Below are 18,742 nucleotides of genomic sequence, written 5' to 3' on the forward strand. Positions count from 1 at the left end.
TATTCTTGGATGAATTGTGATTTTCTTTCCACAATTGCATTTCTAAATGTTCGAATAAAATTCCTACCTAGTCAATTTTTCAATCAAGGGCTGTAGATATAAAGTTTTAAAAGCCATTAAAGGCATTAAAGGCCTGCAGAAGGCACTGACTTGATCTCTCCTGACATCTAGTGGTTGTAATGTGACATCGCAAGCATCAAAATAATTTATTTTAATATTTTAATTGTAGTATTCACTGTCTTTAGCTGTGATAAAAAAAGGTTCTGCACATGTCATTTTACATAAATAATACTATATAGATGGATAGTTACCGCAAATATACCGTAAATAGATATCATAAAAGACTTAAAATATAATCATTACAGAGGGCCACAAATTAGTCCCTCGGGAAGCATCCTTGGAGTACAATGGTACATTTGCAAGTCAACGCGCAGGCCTTTGTAATGAAACAGTGCATGTGCATGCAGAACAGTCTCTTCACATGTTGTGGCTGTGACCAGGTTGTATTGATGGTCCAGAGTGAGTATCTGTCAGAAGAGGGCTGCTGGGCTCCATTGTTCCCAGACAATGTGCCCCATGTCATATCCCAGGCCGAGGACAAAAGAAGCTGCGGTTCAGCATTTTGGCACACAACACACTTTAATGTGGGGACACAAAAGGGGGTGCTTCTATTGTTGGCACATTTCTGGTACTTGTTCACACACACACACAGACACGCACACACACACAGACAGACAGACGGACACACACGCAGAGTGCCTCTAATAAAAACAGAGTTTATGTGATATTTCTCAGGATCAGTTTCAGGATCAATTTCAAGTTTTTAATGCTTTGCTGCCCCCTCCTGTAGGCCACTGTGCTTGACATATAAATACGACAAAATATGAGGTATTACATATAGTGCAGGTATTAGATGTGGTGCAAATATTAAAAGGATACAGAGGAATGGTGGAGGTAAATGTCAACAACAGCAGAGGTGTACTGGCAGTGTCCTCGTTCAGTGCTCAGTGGGATCACACCCACTTGACCGTGACTGAAGATACACTGATCTAACATCAGCCATATTTAGACACATTTTATTTTTTGTTGTTGTAGAAGAATCAACTCACGTCCTTAAAGTGCCCTTTTCTGGTCTTTGACTACTTGTTGCGTTGTGTCTTAGGATGACCTGTAGGGGGAGGTATCAAACAACATTTCTCTGTAGCTCTAATATTAAAGCAGCAAAACCCAGGTGATAACCAGTCGCAATAGCTAACCACTCCTAAATAAGATACAATTAATCAACACAAATGATTGTCATGTTTAAATTCACTTTATTTAGATTATTATAAAATACAGCTGGATAAAATATTGTTTCTCTCAAGACCAGGGTGTAGAAACTGACAAAACATCAAAACAAAACATTATATTATAAACAATGTAATATATTATCTCAGTCCCTCTATATACAAGGCTACAGCTTGATAGATAGTCCAACATATGTACGAGTGAAATTATAACTTGTGTTTAAAATTAGGGGCTGTCTGGTATACAATTGATCAATCGTCTTGATTTGGCACTTGTTACAATCGACTGGCATTATTTGTAAAGATTTATTTTGAAATCTTTCAGAATTAAATAGCAATTCACAACCGTCACACTTTGTGTAATTCTTTCTGTAAAATGCAGATTCTTATGAATATGTATACATCTATAAACACTATATCTGAAAGAATGATGCTGTCCAATCGGGATTGTTTTGCTTTCTCTTCTTGGTGGAAAAGCGAATTTACGAGGGAGGCGTCAGTTGTTGATTGACAGTACCCCAAGCCAATAGAAACGCAGGAGCGAACTATTGACCACGCTTTTTCAGAATACTGACCAATGAAAGAACAGATTGGGCGGCCTCTGTGGTAAAACCTATGGTGAATGCCCTGTATGGCGCAGATCTCAGACCAGTTTGTGTTGTCACACACCGAACCATTAACGTCGTGTCTAAAAAAAACAAACCGTTTCCAAATCAGCGCCTTGACGGATCGCTTTATCCGTCTTGGAGAGAGGCACGGCCGAGGCGGAACATTTTTGAAAGGTTGTGTTCAGCAGAAAGCGACCGAAAGCGGGGATGAGTTAAGGAGATTTAAAGGAACAAATCGCGCTTTAAAGTGGAGAATACAACAACAAGAGAAGTTTGGTTCTCGGAGGAACCACTGGAGTACATTGTGACCAGCAAGGAACCATTCAACTCCGACCTCCGATGCAAAGTGAGTAACGTTACCAGCACATTGTATCTTGCTAAAAAAACTTCAAATTTATCGAGCGAATGAAGACAAAAAGTCAGTGTGGATTATCGTAGTAAAACAGTGGGGAATACCGCCATGGCTTCATGTGGAATGCGGGGGATAGAGCTTAAATACGAGCACTCACCTAATGACAGAGCAGGATTAGTAGACGTGGTGTGTGTGCTACTAAAGGAGTAACGTGAGGTTAACCTAGCAGGGAACTTCTCTAACCTGAAAGTTAGCTCGGTGCGTGATATTAAAGTAACTCTGGGCGCCTCGCCATGCTTTTCGACTTAACAGAAAACCGAACCTTTCGCTCCCTCTACGAATTTATGCATACTCCTAAAATGAGCAATAATTAAGTTATTTAACTTTTTAGTGCCATTCGTTTCAATGGAATTTCACCTGACGTATTGTGCAATGTGTTCGCGAGACAGTGAATGGAGCTTTAGCGAACGGGTCTAACGTAAAGTGACGGAATTATAGTGACACGCTGTTATAGTAAAGTACAGAAGCTGCAGTAGCACCTCGTATTACCGCACAGCTTAGCATAGTAGTAGTAGTAGAAAAAACCGATAGTTAAGGGGTTGGCAAAAATTGACGCAAACCAAAAGTTCCTCGCGTCGCACCCGCATATGACTTCCTCCAACAGGAAGTACAGGGTGCCATGTATTATGGCCATTGGGGGGGAAATACAGCGCTCTTGTGCCTCGCGACGTCAAGTGTGTTGACACGGAGCTCGCGCCACTGGCTGACAGCGCCAAGCCTCGGAGCTGGCAGCCCACCGAGAGACTCAGCACTTGGCCGGCTTCCATCATCCTGTCCCAACTCGGCCGTGTGTTTTGCATACTTAGATTTGTGTATGATAATGATAGGGGCACGCCATGTGTGTTTCTGTCTTACACCCACTCTTTATACCCCTGTGTATCTTTACTCTGACATGCAAGTGCCTAAAAACAGCCCGTGATATCTTCTTTGATGTGGTTAAAAAAAATAAATCAGAGAGAGACCCAAGATATCAGTAGTAATTTCTTGAAAATGCCATTCATTTGCATTGAGTCATTTGTTCCCCTTAGACGAAGTCTGCATTCTTCTGCGATGCACACACATGGTCGTCATTCAGGCAAAAGTGCTGCGCTCGATGTTTAGACGCTGGAAAAACAGAAGAAGTTCACTCTGATGTTAAACCGCTTGTGGAACAAAGGTTGGAGGAGCATCTTCACAGCTAAAATCAATGAACCAGAAAGCTACCACTTGCGTCTAAAAGTGTATATATCTTTATTAATTTGTCACCTCGCTTATTGCCTTCCAGGTACAACGTCTGCATCATGTCCCATCATTCATTTCTGTTGTCTCTTGTCGGCCTCCCCGTCAAAAAGACCCAGGAAGACTGACAATGACCTTACATCGCTTGTTATTTGAATGCCACTGAGGGGACTCTCTAGGGAGCGGACATTTATCTGTGTAAACTCCGAAGCCTCTGTGGCTTGTCAGCAGTTTGGGCCGGCTCCTCGTGCTCTCACTGGGAGTAACCTCGGCCTTCTTTTTTAGAAGATGGTGGGAGCCCTCTAGTCTGGGCGGGGGGGACTCTCCCAGGAGACTTTGATGATAAGTATTTCAGTCCAGTTTATTACTCTGGCTTGTATTGTTTATGAGGTCAACAGCTTCGGCTTCATTATGCCCCTCGCTTCACATGGTAAATGGACTCTTTAATTAAGAGTCATTGAAGGCCTCACACAAGTGTTCAAAAGAGCTGCAAAGGTTAGCTACCTAGTTGTCTTCGCTTGCTTGACCTATGTGAGTGCATGCGACATGAAAGCAGATGCTTTTTTCTTCCCACACTGCTGGAGTGCGCGTATGTGTCGAGCATACCGTAGGCGGGCCGAGGTCAGGGCGGAGGCTGCGGCCACAGACGAGGCCCGGCGTAGGATTCTTTGCTCCGCTCTGTTTGTCTGGACAGGTGTCTCTGAGCTGGAGCTCCCCGCATAGCTCACATTCCCGGGGTTTTGTTCCTGGCGTGGAGGGGTCACCGGGTAGCGGGGCGGGAGGGTGGGAGGGAGGTGTGGGAACTAAAGAATGCTATGCTCAACTCCCAGAATTCCACCGCGCGACCTGCTGATTGAGACAAACGCTTCCTGTCATCGCGGCGGCACAACTTGTGTTGATGAGAAAGCTGTCGGCAGCCCAATTGCGCTGTTCATGGCCAAGCGACAAAGCCAAAGAGTTGGCCTCCATAACTGCTTGTCAGCAGCGAGGCTATTTTCTTGGGGCTTAAGGGCGGGTAGGATATAGTGGTTTAAGACTCTTAATCCGAGGTTTAGGTTGGATCCCTATCGGCTCACTGAGAAACACAGGAAATTGCCTTGTCTGAAGAGAACTGTCATTTTAAACCTCCGTTGTTTCTTTCCCTCTACTTTCCTTTTTCATCTTAAATGTCAACCAGGGACTAAATAGATTAAATTGGGGTCTTAAGGACAAGTGGTAAGCAGTGGCTCCTCTCATTGTGACAGCCTGGACTACAACAAAGTCTGTTCTGGTACCGTAGTAAAGCAAGAAGACCGGCGCAGCCAGAGAGTTAGAATTAGAGTTTGTCAGATGATTTGGGCCTCTTCATCAAGCGTTGAGTGGTTTCCTGACACATTGAGGTGAACCAGCCATTGCTAAACTTGGCACCGTATGAAATATGTATACGACCACGCTGTTACAGTAGCTTAATCAAGTTTAAAAAAAAATGTTATACTGCATATTTGTCTGAGAATCCTACTCATTACGCTTCTGCAGACCGTCACAGTCCATGTTGTAAAATTGATCTTTTGAGGTTTTGGTTTACCGCCGACTGACGTCTCATCATTATGGCTTCTGTTGAACTGAGCAGCGTACAGAGGACCGCATATCTGTCTTTTCCACCCATTCTTCAATCCATTCATCCATCTATTTATCCACCCGTCCCGCTATCCATTGCATAATCGCCCGTCTCACTCGATGGCGCATCGCTGATCTCGGGTTGCGAGTTGGTCCGCGATGGACTTGTGAGCCTCCTGCTGATCCCGGACGGAGAGATTAAAGTGATGCACTTGGCAGGGGTCACAGATGATGAGCATCGCCGCCGGCGGTAACGGCTTTGTTGTTTTGCACCCCCCGCCTCCCGCCTGCCCCCAGAAAGGTGTGGGGTTTCTTTCGGCACCCCGTGAACTTCCTCGGTGCTGCGCGGGAATGAGCCCACCCAGCAAATGGCAGCCATCGGACACCTGCGTCGGGCCTCGTCGTATCCCGGCTCCTAAGCTGTGCTCAGCTGTGCCGAGTGAACGGCAGTAGCATTAATAACAGTACAGGGTGTGGGTGTCGGGGGGGCAAGTCGGGCTCCGAACCCTCGGGGAGAAGCCATAACGTGTTACTGTATTTAGGTGTAGACAGGAGTGGTCGGAAAGTGCAGTGTTTTGTTACGGGACGCTGGTTCGGTCCTGTTTGAAAGCATGGATTAAGAAGTGCAGAAGCTCCAGATGCAGAGTACAGTGGTCCTCTCATTCAGCCACATCGGTAGCCTCACTCAAAAGGAATTGTCGCGCGATCGAGTGGAGACATACTTGAAGTCTGTGGCGGCTTGTAACTAATTTGTCAGTAGTCGGTGAAGGGTGTAGCCTTACATGGCGAGGCAGTGGGTTCACTCCACTGACATCAAGCTTATTTGTCAAATGTTCTTTTATTCATGAGGGGTTCCATGCAGGGCCCCCGCCTAGCATTACTACGACCATTCCCCTTATGGCTGCCCCGTGAATAATTCAGCACACCCGGAGCGAACGCAAAAACCAAAAATAAGCCAAAGTGTGCGCTTGTCTGAGGCTCTGTACGGGTAAATCGCAGCAGAGGACTTGGAGGCAGTATATAGCACGGCTCCCAAGTTTCCCCCGTCGGGATCTATGTCGCCTGTCAGCGATGGCTATCCGGTGCTGTATTGATGGACCATGAGGCTGCAGTATTCATGTAGCTTGTGTTGTGATATTTAGAGCTCGGTTACCGTACGGTCCTGTGACTGATGTTCTCCTTCCCGCTTTGCTCTCTAAAGATGATAGTGACGGTAACCTGACCGTGCCGTACAAGCCACTATTCGCTCAGAGGTAATTAAAAGGCAGTGATCTTGCAAGCGTCTAATGGTCGCACATTGTAGAGTGGTGAGGTCACATGAAATGTAACATTCAGAAGAGCTTAATCCTCGGATGTTGTTTTGCGTGTTTGTACCATACGAGCCGCCTAACCCTCCGGTAAAGGATCCTAACCTTCCCCGCATGACTCCTCTTGGCTTCCTAGCTGCAGTCATATTTTCTGTGTAAATCTAATGCCGAACCATGTGTCACTTCCTGCCTCTCGAGGTATCGATTCCACCCTTGACCTCGCTGCAATTTAGGCATTGATTCGATGAGACGGGGGGGGGGGCTGAATAATAAGGTATGCTGCGTTCTTTGTGACGGTGGGTGGGGAGTTCGTCAGAATACTGCTGATTAGTTCAAGAGGGTTTTTCTTTAGCTGCCTGTTTTTCTCTTAGTTGGTAGGGACTCCAGATGACAACTATGGGCTAAATCCCCCCTGTGTGTGTGTGTGTGTGTGTGTGTGTGTGTGTGTGTGTGTGTGTGTGTGGGGGGAGGGGGCGCGCGCGTCATCTCAAGTAGTGTCAGCTGTAGCTCTGCACACTTGTTGCAGTGTCTCCTGTCACCTCCTTCTGGCTACAGGCCCCGCGAGGCTGAATTTTCGTTTGCCTGTTACATGTTTGATCGGCAAAAAGGTGTGAGTGTGTGAGTGTGTGAGTGTGTGAGTGAGTGAGTGAATGCGTGAATGCGTGCTTTTGTCCCCCGAACTTGAAAGCATGTTGTCGAGCTCCCGTGTGTGCGCATGTGTCGGGACAGGCATTCATTCTTCTTCATTACACTTGGCCCACTCTCTGCCTATTCCCTCGTTGCCCATTGAGTGCAATTACAGCAATTTGACTGTGAATACCCCTTCACAAGAGCCCATTAGAACCGTTAACTATGCAATCTTCACTCTCTGATGGCTCGGCCAACGTGATTTAAAACTATTCAATCTGCACGGCGGCAGACAAGGGGATAGCATTGTGAGCCGTCAACCATTGGGACTCTGTGTGATGTACTCGGGTCAAGTTATGTTCTTAAACATTGCACGTTATCCTCCCCTAGGTTAGGCATTACTTACACGTCCACTAACAGACAGTTTAGTATCTTAAGTAATTCAGTGGTAACTCGAGGCCTATTAGTCACATTACAGGTGACGAGAGTAATCGGACTAAACAGTCAGATGTGGTGGATATTCACTAATTTACAATAACACGTATTTCAAATTTAGAAAAATTACAAAAGATATAATATATATGGAATAAAAGAAGCACAAGATAATTAAGGAACACAGCCACCAAGTGAATGAGTAATATTTAACATATTTTTATCGAACTAAATATTCTGCTTCAATCCATATTCGTTGGCGTTTAGCCTTTCACAAACCACATTTTCACTGCTGTCAAAAATCAGTTTGCCCTCCCGCTCGCCGAGCTCAAAGGACACCTGTATTAACAGGGCAGCCCCATAAATGAGCTTTTATGTAAAAATTACGAAAAATCCTTTTTAGGGTGATTAAGTCATATAATATGACAAGACATTCAAAGCTTCATTTGAAAAGCTCAATAGAAGCCTCGTACGTAAACAAATGACATTCGGTACGTCCCTAAAAGTTACGTGGGCGGAGCTAGTCAGTTTTTAAGGACTACTACAAGGTCTACACTCGATAGAAATAAAGAACCCTTCAGCTAATTTATTTTCGGTCACACGCTTTTCCTTCCACACCACCATATAATTTGCCATGTTGCCAGTTCAATCAGTTTCGCCACACTGGGTGTCCAAAAGCTGCCTTCGGATGGCATTGGCCTGGATAACACCGTAGTAGCTGCGATAATTTGAGCCTAACGTTGTAACAGATGTAATTTGGGATTTGCCCTTTTATTTAAGAGGCGTGTCATTCTCTGCTGCCGATCATATGGTGCCCTTATATCAGAGGACGGGCCTCTCGGCGAACTCGCCCCTCACCTCACCACTAATTGCCAAGTAGCCTTATGGAAACGCCGTTGAGCGGAGGTTTTTTGGCTCTCGTGAAATGAAAGTGTGATATTTATAGTTTGCTTTGGATGGTGGGGCCTTGATAACAGAGGTTGTGTGTGTAGGAGTAGCTTAGTCTGTGCGCGGTGATGGTGACCGCGTCATCGCGCAGTCTGTCGAGTCAGTTTAGATTTGAATGGAGTTTGAATAAATGGGCGCTGCAGGGTGGAGTTGAGGTTTGTAGGATCTCTGGGTCAGAGAGTTTGTTTATGGTGTTTGTATGTAGTTTGTATGTTAACTGAAAACCTGCAGCACATGCGACGCAATGGCTCGTCTTGATTTCTAAAGTGTTTCTAGAGCGAGTGCAGTTGAGTAGTGGATGGTAACGACAGAAGGCTCATTATTACGGCCCTGGTAGTGCTTTTTTTTTTTCTGTCCACACAGTTTCCTCCCTTAACTTCCGGGGTCGTCGAGACAAAGCGGCTCTTTCTCTGTCCCGTTTTTGAAGTCGTCCCTTCAGCGGCTGGATGCTAATCTGACCGACCATCAGCAGCTTCTGTCATGGTCGGGGAAGGACAGAAACGGAGAGAAAAGACGTGGGTGGTGGGGGGTTGGTGGCATGGAGGGTGATGACTGGACCATTTTGCATCTGGTGAACAGAGGAGTATTGTGTGCCAGTGGGCCACTGTGGAACGGACTGCTTCTTTACAGGGTGGAACTGGTGTTAAAGATCCAAAATCTCACCGACCATCCACCTGAGGAAGGACTGGAGTTGTTCCGATACCAGCATCGTAAATGCCTCTGATACAGCCTAAAATGCTGGATCGGTTATCGACGAGTATGCATTCTTTGCACCGATATGATTTCAAGTTATCATATCATTTATCAGCTCATGCTACACAGTAACAACAACAACAACAACACATGTCACTTGCTACCTGATCTGTACATCCTGCCCGATCAGTATGTGAAAAATAGTACTTCACACATGTGGTTGCACACTCGTGCAGCCTATTTATTTTTCTCTCATAATGCTCCATTGTGAACAACAAATCAGTGTTGAAATGGGCAGGGGGGGGGGAGCTAGTTAAAGCTAGCTGTTAGCAGCCGGGGGTCGGCGCAGTCCTGCTTCCCTAAATACCGTTAACGGAGTCTGCATTGAGTTACATCGTGATGTGTTAAAGCTCTATTCAGTAAAAAGGAGAATTGGGTAAAGGTGAATTATAACTTTATCATGATGTGTTCAAATTTAATCTAGTAAATTTTAGTTTTTTCAGCAAATTCTTTTCCCAACAAGATGTTTGAGGGTATTATACCTGTTTAACTTCCTAAGTAAAGATGCAATCATTTACTTCATAATCATTTGAATTGAGTTTTTAATCTAGTTTTGTTTTTAACTTACTGGGTCTGAATCGGTATCGGGATGGAAAAATAGTATTGGAATGAAATGCCACCATTATCAATGTATCAAATTCAGACCTGCAGCACAGAAACAGAACATTGGGCCGGTTCCACGTTCCTTGCCCGTGGATCGTTCTCTTCTCATGATCTTTTGCTATGCTGTAATGTTGATTCTGTTTGAGCTTATATAACTATTGATGGGATATTGGGCTCCATGTAAACATCGCTAATACAAACCATCAGCTGTTACAGAGCAAAGGTCATCGAGTCACACAGGATCATGAGCGAGTACAACATGGGGACACTAGCCACGAGGGTTACACACTCAAGGACAGGATTCTTAACAACAATTAGCCAACACAGTGTCTTCCAGTCCTGCATTCTTTTTGGCCTCGGCCAGCAAATGTCAAGTTATAATTTCATTTTGGAGATAATAACCTGTGAATGTGTATTCGTCCACTGTTCACCACAACGTGTGCACGTTGAGCATTAAACATGCGTTTCAAATTACCTGGACTTTTCCTGGACTGTTTTCAATCGGATTTAACCGGTTTCTGGTGTTTGCCGACTCGGTGGTGGCTCCTCTCGGCTCTCACAACCCGACTTGGTGCTCATTTCAGTCCGGACAAACACCGCATCAGCTGATTTTTGCTGAGCAGCACAACTTCAGCCAGAGGGAGGAAGCTAATAAAACAGTGAGATCGGCTTCTGCAGTGCTGGGAATAGAAATATACAGAGTCTTGGGCCACATGTGGCTAACGGGGGAGAACCACTGTCTTAAAGAACCTGATAGGTTTTTGTCAAGGTTGTTTTTAACTTGAAAATTATTACCAACTGTCTAGATTTCAATCTGCCTGGATTAATCCTCGCTATATAATCCAAACGGCCAGCATGCTTTTTGCCTGCAAAGGAAGAACCAGTGTGAGACATGGCGACCATGTCCGATATCCAGGTCATCTTCAGAGCAAACGGTGCTTTATCTGGACCCACCTGCTTGTGTCAAAGAAACGATCAGATCATGGCTCGATACTACGGGATTAGTTTCTTTGTTATTCCATGTTCATCCTACCCAAGGCTGAGGCAGAAGTTTCACACAGAAATCTTGTAGTTTAGCAGTTTGGATTATATATGATCCCTCATGCATGAAGCTCCCGTTGGGTTCAAAGTGTTCAAAAGCATCATTTGAAAACTTTAGATAATAGATAGGACCGGTTTGGACATAATCCTAGAAGACTCGACACCACTTCTGATACAACAACAATGAGTATCTAAGTTTCGCCATGTCTAGCCTTCGACAGGGTTGAAAGGGGAACACGGAGAAGTTCTCAACAAACAAATGTGTCTAAGCAACCGGGACAGAAATGCCAGCTTCTTCCTCTTCCGTGTGTGTATTGTGCGCACCTGGGTGTATTTACACAGAGCGTGTGGTAAAGGTCAGTTTGCTCAGTGGCATCCTTTATGCTCTGTGTTTATTGTAAGGCCTGTAACTGTAGGTTTTGAGCATTTTCCGCTCCATATTTACATCTTTTTTTTTTTTTGGGACGGTGAAGTTCGTTTCTCAGCACTGGCAGTATCTCATACTCGCTGAGGACAGCAGGTACTCCTCCACTGACTCACTGAGAGTTATCTGGGCTCTCTCAGCCAAATGATGAGGCTATCCACAAGATATGTTGTCTAAAAAAAAAAAAAAGTGACTGTGTTACAGAGATGGCTACTCCCTTTTGCACTTGGGGGATCTGGGGAATAACTTTGTGTGAAGTGGCTTGGTACCCGATGTGTTCGTTTAGTCTCGATCAGCGTCCTCTCTTCTCTTCAACTCCGGTCAAAAAGAGTTGTTTACTTGGCATCCAGCAAAGTTCACGAATCAGGAGTTTCCCTCCTGATTTGTGCAGATTCACTAGATTTCCCAGTCGGCCCAAAAGTGGTTTCAGTAATATATCAGAAAAAACAGTGACACAGCAGCAAACGTCCCACCGAGCTTCTCCACAGAGCTCACCCCCCTAACTGTTGCAACTTAACCTTCTGAAGCCTCTAAAGGGTGGAAACCGAAGATGATTTAACCCACAGTTAATTGGCTTCTATGTTAAAACCCAGTTTTATGTTTTATTCCAGGCTTAACAAACTGCCTCCCCGCGTCTCCGATTTCACTGACAGAGCAGCAGCGAGATAGAGACTGTGGGCCGTGGCGGAAAGCGATACCTCTCTCCGCTCGGGAGGAGGAGGAGGAGGAGGAGGAGGAGGAGGAGGAGGAGGAGGAGGAGGAGGCTCAAGCTTGTGTGCGGAATGTGGAGTAGAGCGGAGATGGGGAGCGCTTCAGAGTGAGGGATGATGAAGAGGTGGTTTAACGGAGAGGTGTGTGTCGGCGTAATCTCCGTCTCCGTGTGCCTCTTAGAGAAGCTGTCGCAGACAATCGGGATCTTTATTGGCCGGACTAAATGTCCGTCAGCTCAGGCATCTGATGGAGGGGACAAGGGAGGGAACCCGAAGCTATGGAACGCCCCGAAACTGTAATCGATTAACGTGAGCGACACATTCGCCCCGCCATGTAAGCTCTTTCAACGGCCCCTTTTCAGTGCATTGTTAAAACGGTGATATTTAAATGAGGTGAGTCACATTTAGAGTTTGGGGGCGCCCGCTGAGACACTCAATCGAGGCATTGTTCTTTTAATGACTCCTCCCTACTTCATGCCTACGCCGCTCTTCCTAGCAACCAGAGCCAGAGCGAAAATGATCGTGGGGGGTTACACACACTCCCGTTTCCAGTTATCGGTCTTATGTGTCAGATTCCTGCATAGCGGAGGGTGGAGGAATGTGTTAATTGGTGAAAGCTAACCAAGAGATAAAGGAGGAGGCCCTCTGATACAATCATGAGAGAGAGAGCTCTTTTCCATGCTGGATCATCCTTTTCTCTTCTCTCCATTCCCTGCCTCAGGTGACATCAACACACACACACAGTTTCCCAGCAGCAGAAAGCGGTTGAGCTGCTTTACCGTACGTCGACCTCAGCTGATCTGTGTGCAAACACCTCTCGGTTGGTCTGTCTTCCCACTTTCTCACAGTCTCAACGGATAATGGCGTGTAACAGCTCGCCCTGTCGTTTTTTGCTCTCGTTCATAGGAGTGCACGATTATCAGTAGCGAGTCAAATCGGCGCGAAACGCAAGGAAAGAAAGGCTTATGAGGAAACACCCGAGCAATGTTTTGTTGGCTCTAGGTGGTCCAGAGTGGTAGTAACTACGAGTCGAACTCTCCTTCAAGAGCCCAGTTCTGTTCATAGATTTATCGTAGTAATTTAGGTTTTATCTTGGCAGATTCAAGAATTAAATGCCCCTCACACTAACGGCTGATTCGCGCTCGAAATATATTAGTCGGACTTGGTTTGAAGTGTCGTCTGTCTGAAGGAGAAGATGGCTAAAACTGATGGCCACGCTGATGTCGTAGAGAAGGGCAAGATGAGGTCACTCATCAGTGCTTTTTCGCACCAAAATTATTCGTGGTCTCTTTTAAACACATGAAGAAAGACCAAAAAAAAAAAAAAAAAGAGCTCGATGTGGAAGCTCAGACCTCGCGTACTTGGAATGTCAATTTCGGAAAGTTACGTCTGTTTTTAAATCACAGTAAACTAAATATCTTTTGGACAGACATTTGAGGACATCCTCTTGAACTCTGGGAAACTTTGCAACGGTTATTGACCAAAGGATTAGGAGGGAAACTAATTGTTGTGTGCCGCCCTAATATAATAACACAGCAGTAAGTGTATAACATTGAAAATGGGTCAGCAGGTCCTGCAAATTGCAGCTGAACATTTTTGTGGCTATTACAACCTGCTGCACACGGGCCTGTTTTTACACGCTGTGACCTGAGCTATGTGACTCTGCTTACCAAAAAAATATTAGGAATTAATTTTCATCGCAGCATTAACCGGCGCCTCTTGCCCGATCTCAAAATCAAAAGTGTCGTGGAAGCCAAATGACATGTTCAGATCACGTTGTAGCCGCGTGTTCTTGCTCTGACAGGCTCAGGTCAAGCCCCACCCCGAGCATCTAGAGTTCCTCCTTAACACTTATCTAATCTTAACCACACACACCCATACAGACTGAAAGCACCGCCATCAAGCCCATCATCTTCAGCTATGGTGACCCTTCCAATCCCCACTCTGCTGTGGAGAATGCTGTGTCGTGGATTTTTGCAATTTGCAGTCCTCAAGGTCATGCTGTCCATCTCTCTGTGTGTGTGTGTGTGTGTGTGTGTGTGTGTGTGTGTGTGTATTTATATATACTGTATATTATGACACTGGGTTGTCGGGATTGATTCTGTGGATCCATCCCATCTGCTCATGTGCGTTTGCGTCCAACCTCTTGCGAGTAATAACATCTCAATAAAAGGTTTATCAGAAGTACTTCCACACGCTCTTGCCGACATTAAACCGCGAGAGATGGATCGGTAAAGTCCTGTATGTCACTCTGGTTCCGGCCTGGCGCTGCGCTGACAGTAGCAGCCACGCCGACAGTTGAACGGTTGCACCCACGGGAGCAGCTTTAGCGACCTTTCCCCGTCGGTTCCGTCAGACTTTCTCCATCTGGTTGGGTAATAATAAGGCATTGACCGCCGCCTCATGGCGGACATGTTTGTTTTCTGTTAACAGCTTTTATGTTGCTGAATATGACGAGAAAGTCACAAGTTTACAAAAACAACAGTGCATGTGATGCACAAAAATAAGGTTTTCCCATTAGACAGGGCACTGATTGGCTATGGCATTTTACGCCGCATGAATTAGCCTAGCGGCTAGCAGACCTCCTCACTCACAGCTATTGTGCTCTTACTTGCTTTAAGTCGCTGCATCTTCCCGACACGGTTAACAGCACCATGTTGAATTTCAGCCTGTTTCTTTACGGCCCGACATCGTTGAACCAGAGCAGCCAGCGGACTGCCGAGCGCCGTCCCTCTGCTCCGCCCACACAGTGCATAAGCTCCGCCTCCCAGCGCGACACACGGTAACGCGGTAAAGACTCACACCGAGCCGGAATGAAACCAAACTCCCAATTATTCAAGATATTTCCACACCTTTACACAACGTGTGGCGTGCACATCCCCCCCCCCCCCTCCCAAATACTTGCAAAGTAAAAAATGCTTATTACCAATACAATACAAGTTGGATTTAGTGTCGTGACGACACAGGTTGCCGATGTACAGTAGGTGTTGTAAAGACAAATGAAAGTGCAGCCGGTTTGCATAAAATCAAACAGGTTTAAGCTTGTGCACCAGACCGGACCGGCAAAACCGGTAACGGCAACCCTTAAGAGTCTAGTCTGGAAAGGCAGCAGTAAGGGCAGCGGCTTCTCGTTGAGTGATGGAATGTGACGGGGGAGACTGGACCTGGTATGAATCCTGCTCATCTGAATGAATGAAGCATGTTCCCAGTGAACAACACAAATCTCTCTGATGGGCGACGCTCCGATGATGATGATGTTGTCGGACACACTCGCGCACCCTTTCGCGGACCCTCTCGTGTGTCACCGTGTCACTGCCAGTGTGGAGTTTCATCCGGTGATGTAACGCCTCCAAGAACAACCGCAGCAGAGCTCCGCCTGCCGAGCTCGAGTGGTTATCGGTGAGCGCTAACACCGACAGTCCAATTTAAAGCCCATGTAAACGTCTAAAAGGGTTTGCATGATTGTTTGCTTTACTTGGCTTGAGCTTCTCTGTGTCTCACAGGACTTTAAAGAACATGAAATGGGCGGACTCCACCATAGCGCGTGGTTGATGTTGACCGCTGCTTAACGCGTCTGATGCACTTTCCAGTGAACAGAGTAGGTTTACAAAACAGCTTGTTCAACTTTTTACCTCGCATGTACTCGCGCGGTACTATAGGGCCTTAAAATGGCTGATTACTTCACCGGATTTCGGAATTTCGTCTCTTGTAAGAGAGATAGGATGTCAGGCTGTAGAAAGCAGTGCTTGTTGACTGGATGCTAGGACCGTTTTTACATGTGCATAAAATACAGAACAAAGATGGAGCCGCGTAAGACTTTTCAAGCTAGAAGTGCTCGGAGCGGCCGCACACAAAGAAGTCGTAGCTCTCTGAAAAAAAGACGGCGGGGCATCCTAAAGTCGAGAATTCTGTTCACACATGGTAGAAACCGTGGCTTTCAAAAGCGAGTCCTCGTCTGATTCAGATATCCGCATTAAACACCAGTCCACCAGTATCTGCTCCTCTTCGGACTTTGTGCACTTTGTGTAATCTCAACAAAAACATTCCCAACTACTCCCCTGATTCACAAGCACGGACATCATTTAAACCTGCCCCACTTTTTCCTAACCGCCCTTGTAAGAGGCCTCGTCTGTCTCTGGGCTCCGTGTGGGAGGGTGATTGAGGATGGTGGGGGGGGGAGTATTGAGGATGCCCAGTGGTTTGGAATTCTTTTGCCGGAGTGAGTAATGGGTTGGGGGGGCGCTTGTAGAGGCTCTAGTGGGTGGCATGGTGGCCCCTGAAGGGACACAAGTCAGGATTTCATTACTGGATGACTAATGTGGCTTCTGTTTTTTGTTTTCTTGCTTTGTTTGTTTGTGTGTAAATCCACTTTCCATTAGAAAACCACTAATGTGGCTGCATGATTACATCCTTTTCCTACTTATTTTTCACAAATGTTTTTCCTCCATGTACAAATTATACAACTATTGTAGAGTGAAGCAAAGCAATGATCTGACTGAGCTGCCTCTGAAAACCAGTTTCTCTACAGTTTTAGACACGATCTCGCTGCAGGGCGACTATTTATCGCTCTGGAATCTAGTCTCTGGTATAAAAAAAGAAAAAATGATGCTACACACACACACCACCAGCTGGGTGGCATCTAATAATTGTTTGTTTTCTATCATAAGCAGCTTAGCACCGGGATTATCAGCCGCTGCAAGTTATGTTTCTGTGTCGCAGCGGGAGCGGCGGCTCCCGTCTTATTTTTTCCAAGAGCCAAAACGATGAAGGACGGGCCGTCGCTCCCTCTCGGTACCGGGTTTGGCTGTTCTCTCGGGTCTGGCTGTTCTCTCTGTACCGGGTCTGGCTGTTCTCTCGGTACCGGGTCTGGCTGTTCTCTCGGTACCGGGTCTGGCTGTTCTCTCGGGTCTGGCTGTTCTCTCGGGTCTGGCTGTTCTCTCGGTACCGTGTCTGGCTCTTGTGTCGGAGCCGGCCGGAGCCCCCCGTGCTTGCTGTGAGCGCTGTGGGCGTGGCTCTTTTTGTTGTGGTTCAAAAGCAGTGAAAACACAAAAGGACAAAAGAGGGACAGGTGAGCCACGAGACAGAATGACGGGGACAGATGCAGACTGATTTTTACAAGACATGATGTTCTTCACAAGCTTTTTTTGCAATCAGACAGAATATTGCAGATCACTGACATGACCCCTGATTAGATTAGAAGATATTGAAGCAGCCCCCCCCCCCCAAAAAAGGAAAATAATCCCGTTACGCCTGTTTTCGTGCCTGAGTACTTCGGGATATTTCTTGCGTCAGGACGTCCAAGTTAAAATGCAGCATTTCCAAAAAGCCACCAGTCCAGGGATTAACAAAATAAAAGCCCTATTTTTAAATCACTCTTTCACAGAAAGTCGTTTTGTAATCTAGTAGCTGACGCAGATGGGTGTCTACCTGCTCGCTGGGCTGCCCATTGACTCCCTTTAGCTTTCTGCTGGGATTTGACTCCGTCGCTGAGTTAATTGAAACCTCAGAATGAGTCGCCGAGTAGACGAGGGGCCGCGTTACTCGCTCATGTCTCAAGTTGTCACCGGAGTGTTTATCTTTCCATCTCCTGAGCGCGATAGCATGTTTATTTGGGTCTTCATTGGTGTAACCTAACCGGGCCCTCTTCACCTTTACTCTCCGGCTGTCCTGGGGTTCTAGCTCTGCCATCTGAGCCCCCATCAACTCTCCCCTTGTCCCTGTTTAGCCCAGCTGGCGACACAGGAGACCTCGGGGAAGGGCTCAGATCTGTATCATAAACTGTCAGAAAACACTGATATTTTACATATTTTTTTAATCTTGAGTCTTATATTACTGTATTTACTTTCGTCAAATCAGGAAAAGTTCTGTTTGGGTTCATACAGCATTTAACATTTGTTAACGTTTTTATTTTGTTAAGTGACACACTTTAGTTTATCGTATCCTGTAAAGCCAGACCAATACTAGATTTTTTAATGACAGTATTATTTATAGTTATAGTATTTTTTTTTTGCCAGGCTAGATACTTGGAGGCTAGACACTTTCATTCATTGTCCCCAGATGATTTCTTTTTTTTTTGTTGGTGTGTGTGTGTGTGTGTGTGTGTATATGTATATATATGTATATATATACACACAGTTGTGTGAAAAAGTGTTTGCCTCCTTCCTGATTTCTTATTTTTTTGCATGTTTGTCACACTTAAATGTTTCATATCATCAAACAAATTTAAATATTAGACAAATAACACAAGTAAACACAAAATGCAGTTTTTAAATGAAGGTTTTTATTATTAAGGGGGAAAAAAAATCCAAACCTACATGGCCCTGTGTGAAAAAGTGATTGCCCCCTAAACCTAATAACTGGTTGGGCCACCCTTAGCAGCAACAACTGCAATCAAGCGTTTGTGATAACTGGCAATGAGTCTTTTACAGCGCTGTAGAGGAATTTTGGCCCACTCACCTTTGCATAATTGTTGTAATTCAGCCACATTGGAGGATTTTCGAGCATGAACCGCCTTTTTAAGGTCATGCCACAGCATCTCAATCGGATTCAGGTCGGGACTTTGACTAGGCCACTCCAAAGTCTTCATTTTGTTTTTCTTAAGCCATTCAGAGGTGGACTTGCTGGTGTGTTTTGGATCATTGTCCTGCTGCAGAACCCAAGTGCGCTTCAGCTTGAGGTCACGAACAGATGGCCGGACATTCTCCTTCAGGGTTTTTTGGTAGACAGCAGAATTCATGGTTCCATTTACCACAGCAAGTCTTCCAGGTCCTGAAGCAG

General features: G+C 45.7%; 1 protein-coding gene across 3 annotated transcripts in view; it reads left to right on the forward strand.

Annotated features, from left to right (window-relative positions):
• Positions 1 to 1,997: 1,997 nt before the first annotated feature.
• The window catches only part of mpp7a (MAGUK p55 scaffold protein 7a), a 135,137-nt gene continuing 118,392 nt past the window's right edge, over positions 1,998 to 18,742 (forward strand). For 2 of the 3 annotated variants that reach the window (XM_031872387.1, XM_031872390.1), the window contains exon 1: positions 1,999 to 2,240. Coding sequence is in view for 1 of the 3 variants with exons in the window: in XM_031872389.1 (XP_031728249.1) it covers positions 2,234 to 2,240 (7 nt within the window). In the remaining 2 variants the exon portion in view is untranslated. Of the gene's footprint in view, positions 2,241 to 18,742 lie in introns of all 3 variants that reach the window. The other variant, XM_031872389.1, reaches the window with a different exon arrangement.

Source organism: Anarrhichthys ocellatus, unplaced genomic scaffold (genome assembly GCF_004355925.1).
Source record: "Anarrhichthys ocellatus isolate YVR2014 unplaced genomic scaffold, GSC_Weel_1.0 scaffold63, whole genome shotgun sequence".
NCBI classification, from domain to species: Eukaryota; Metazoa; Chordata; class Actinopteri; order Perciformes; family Anarhichadidae; genus Anarrhichthys; species Anarrhichthys ocellatus.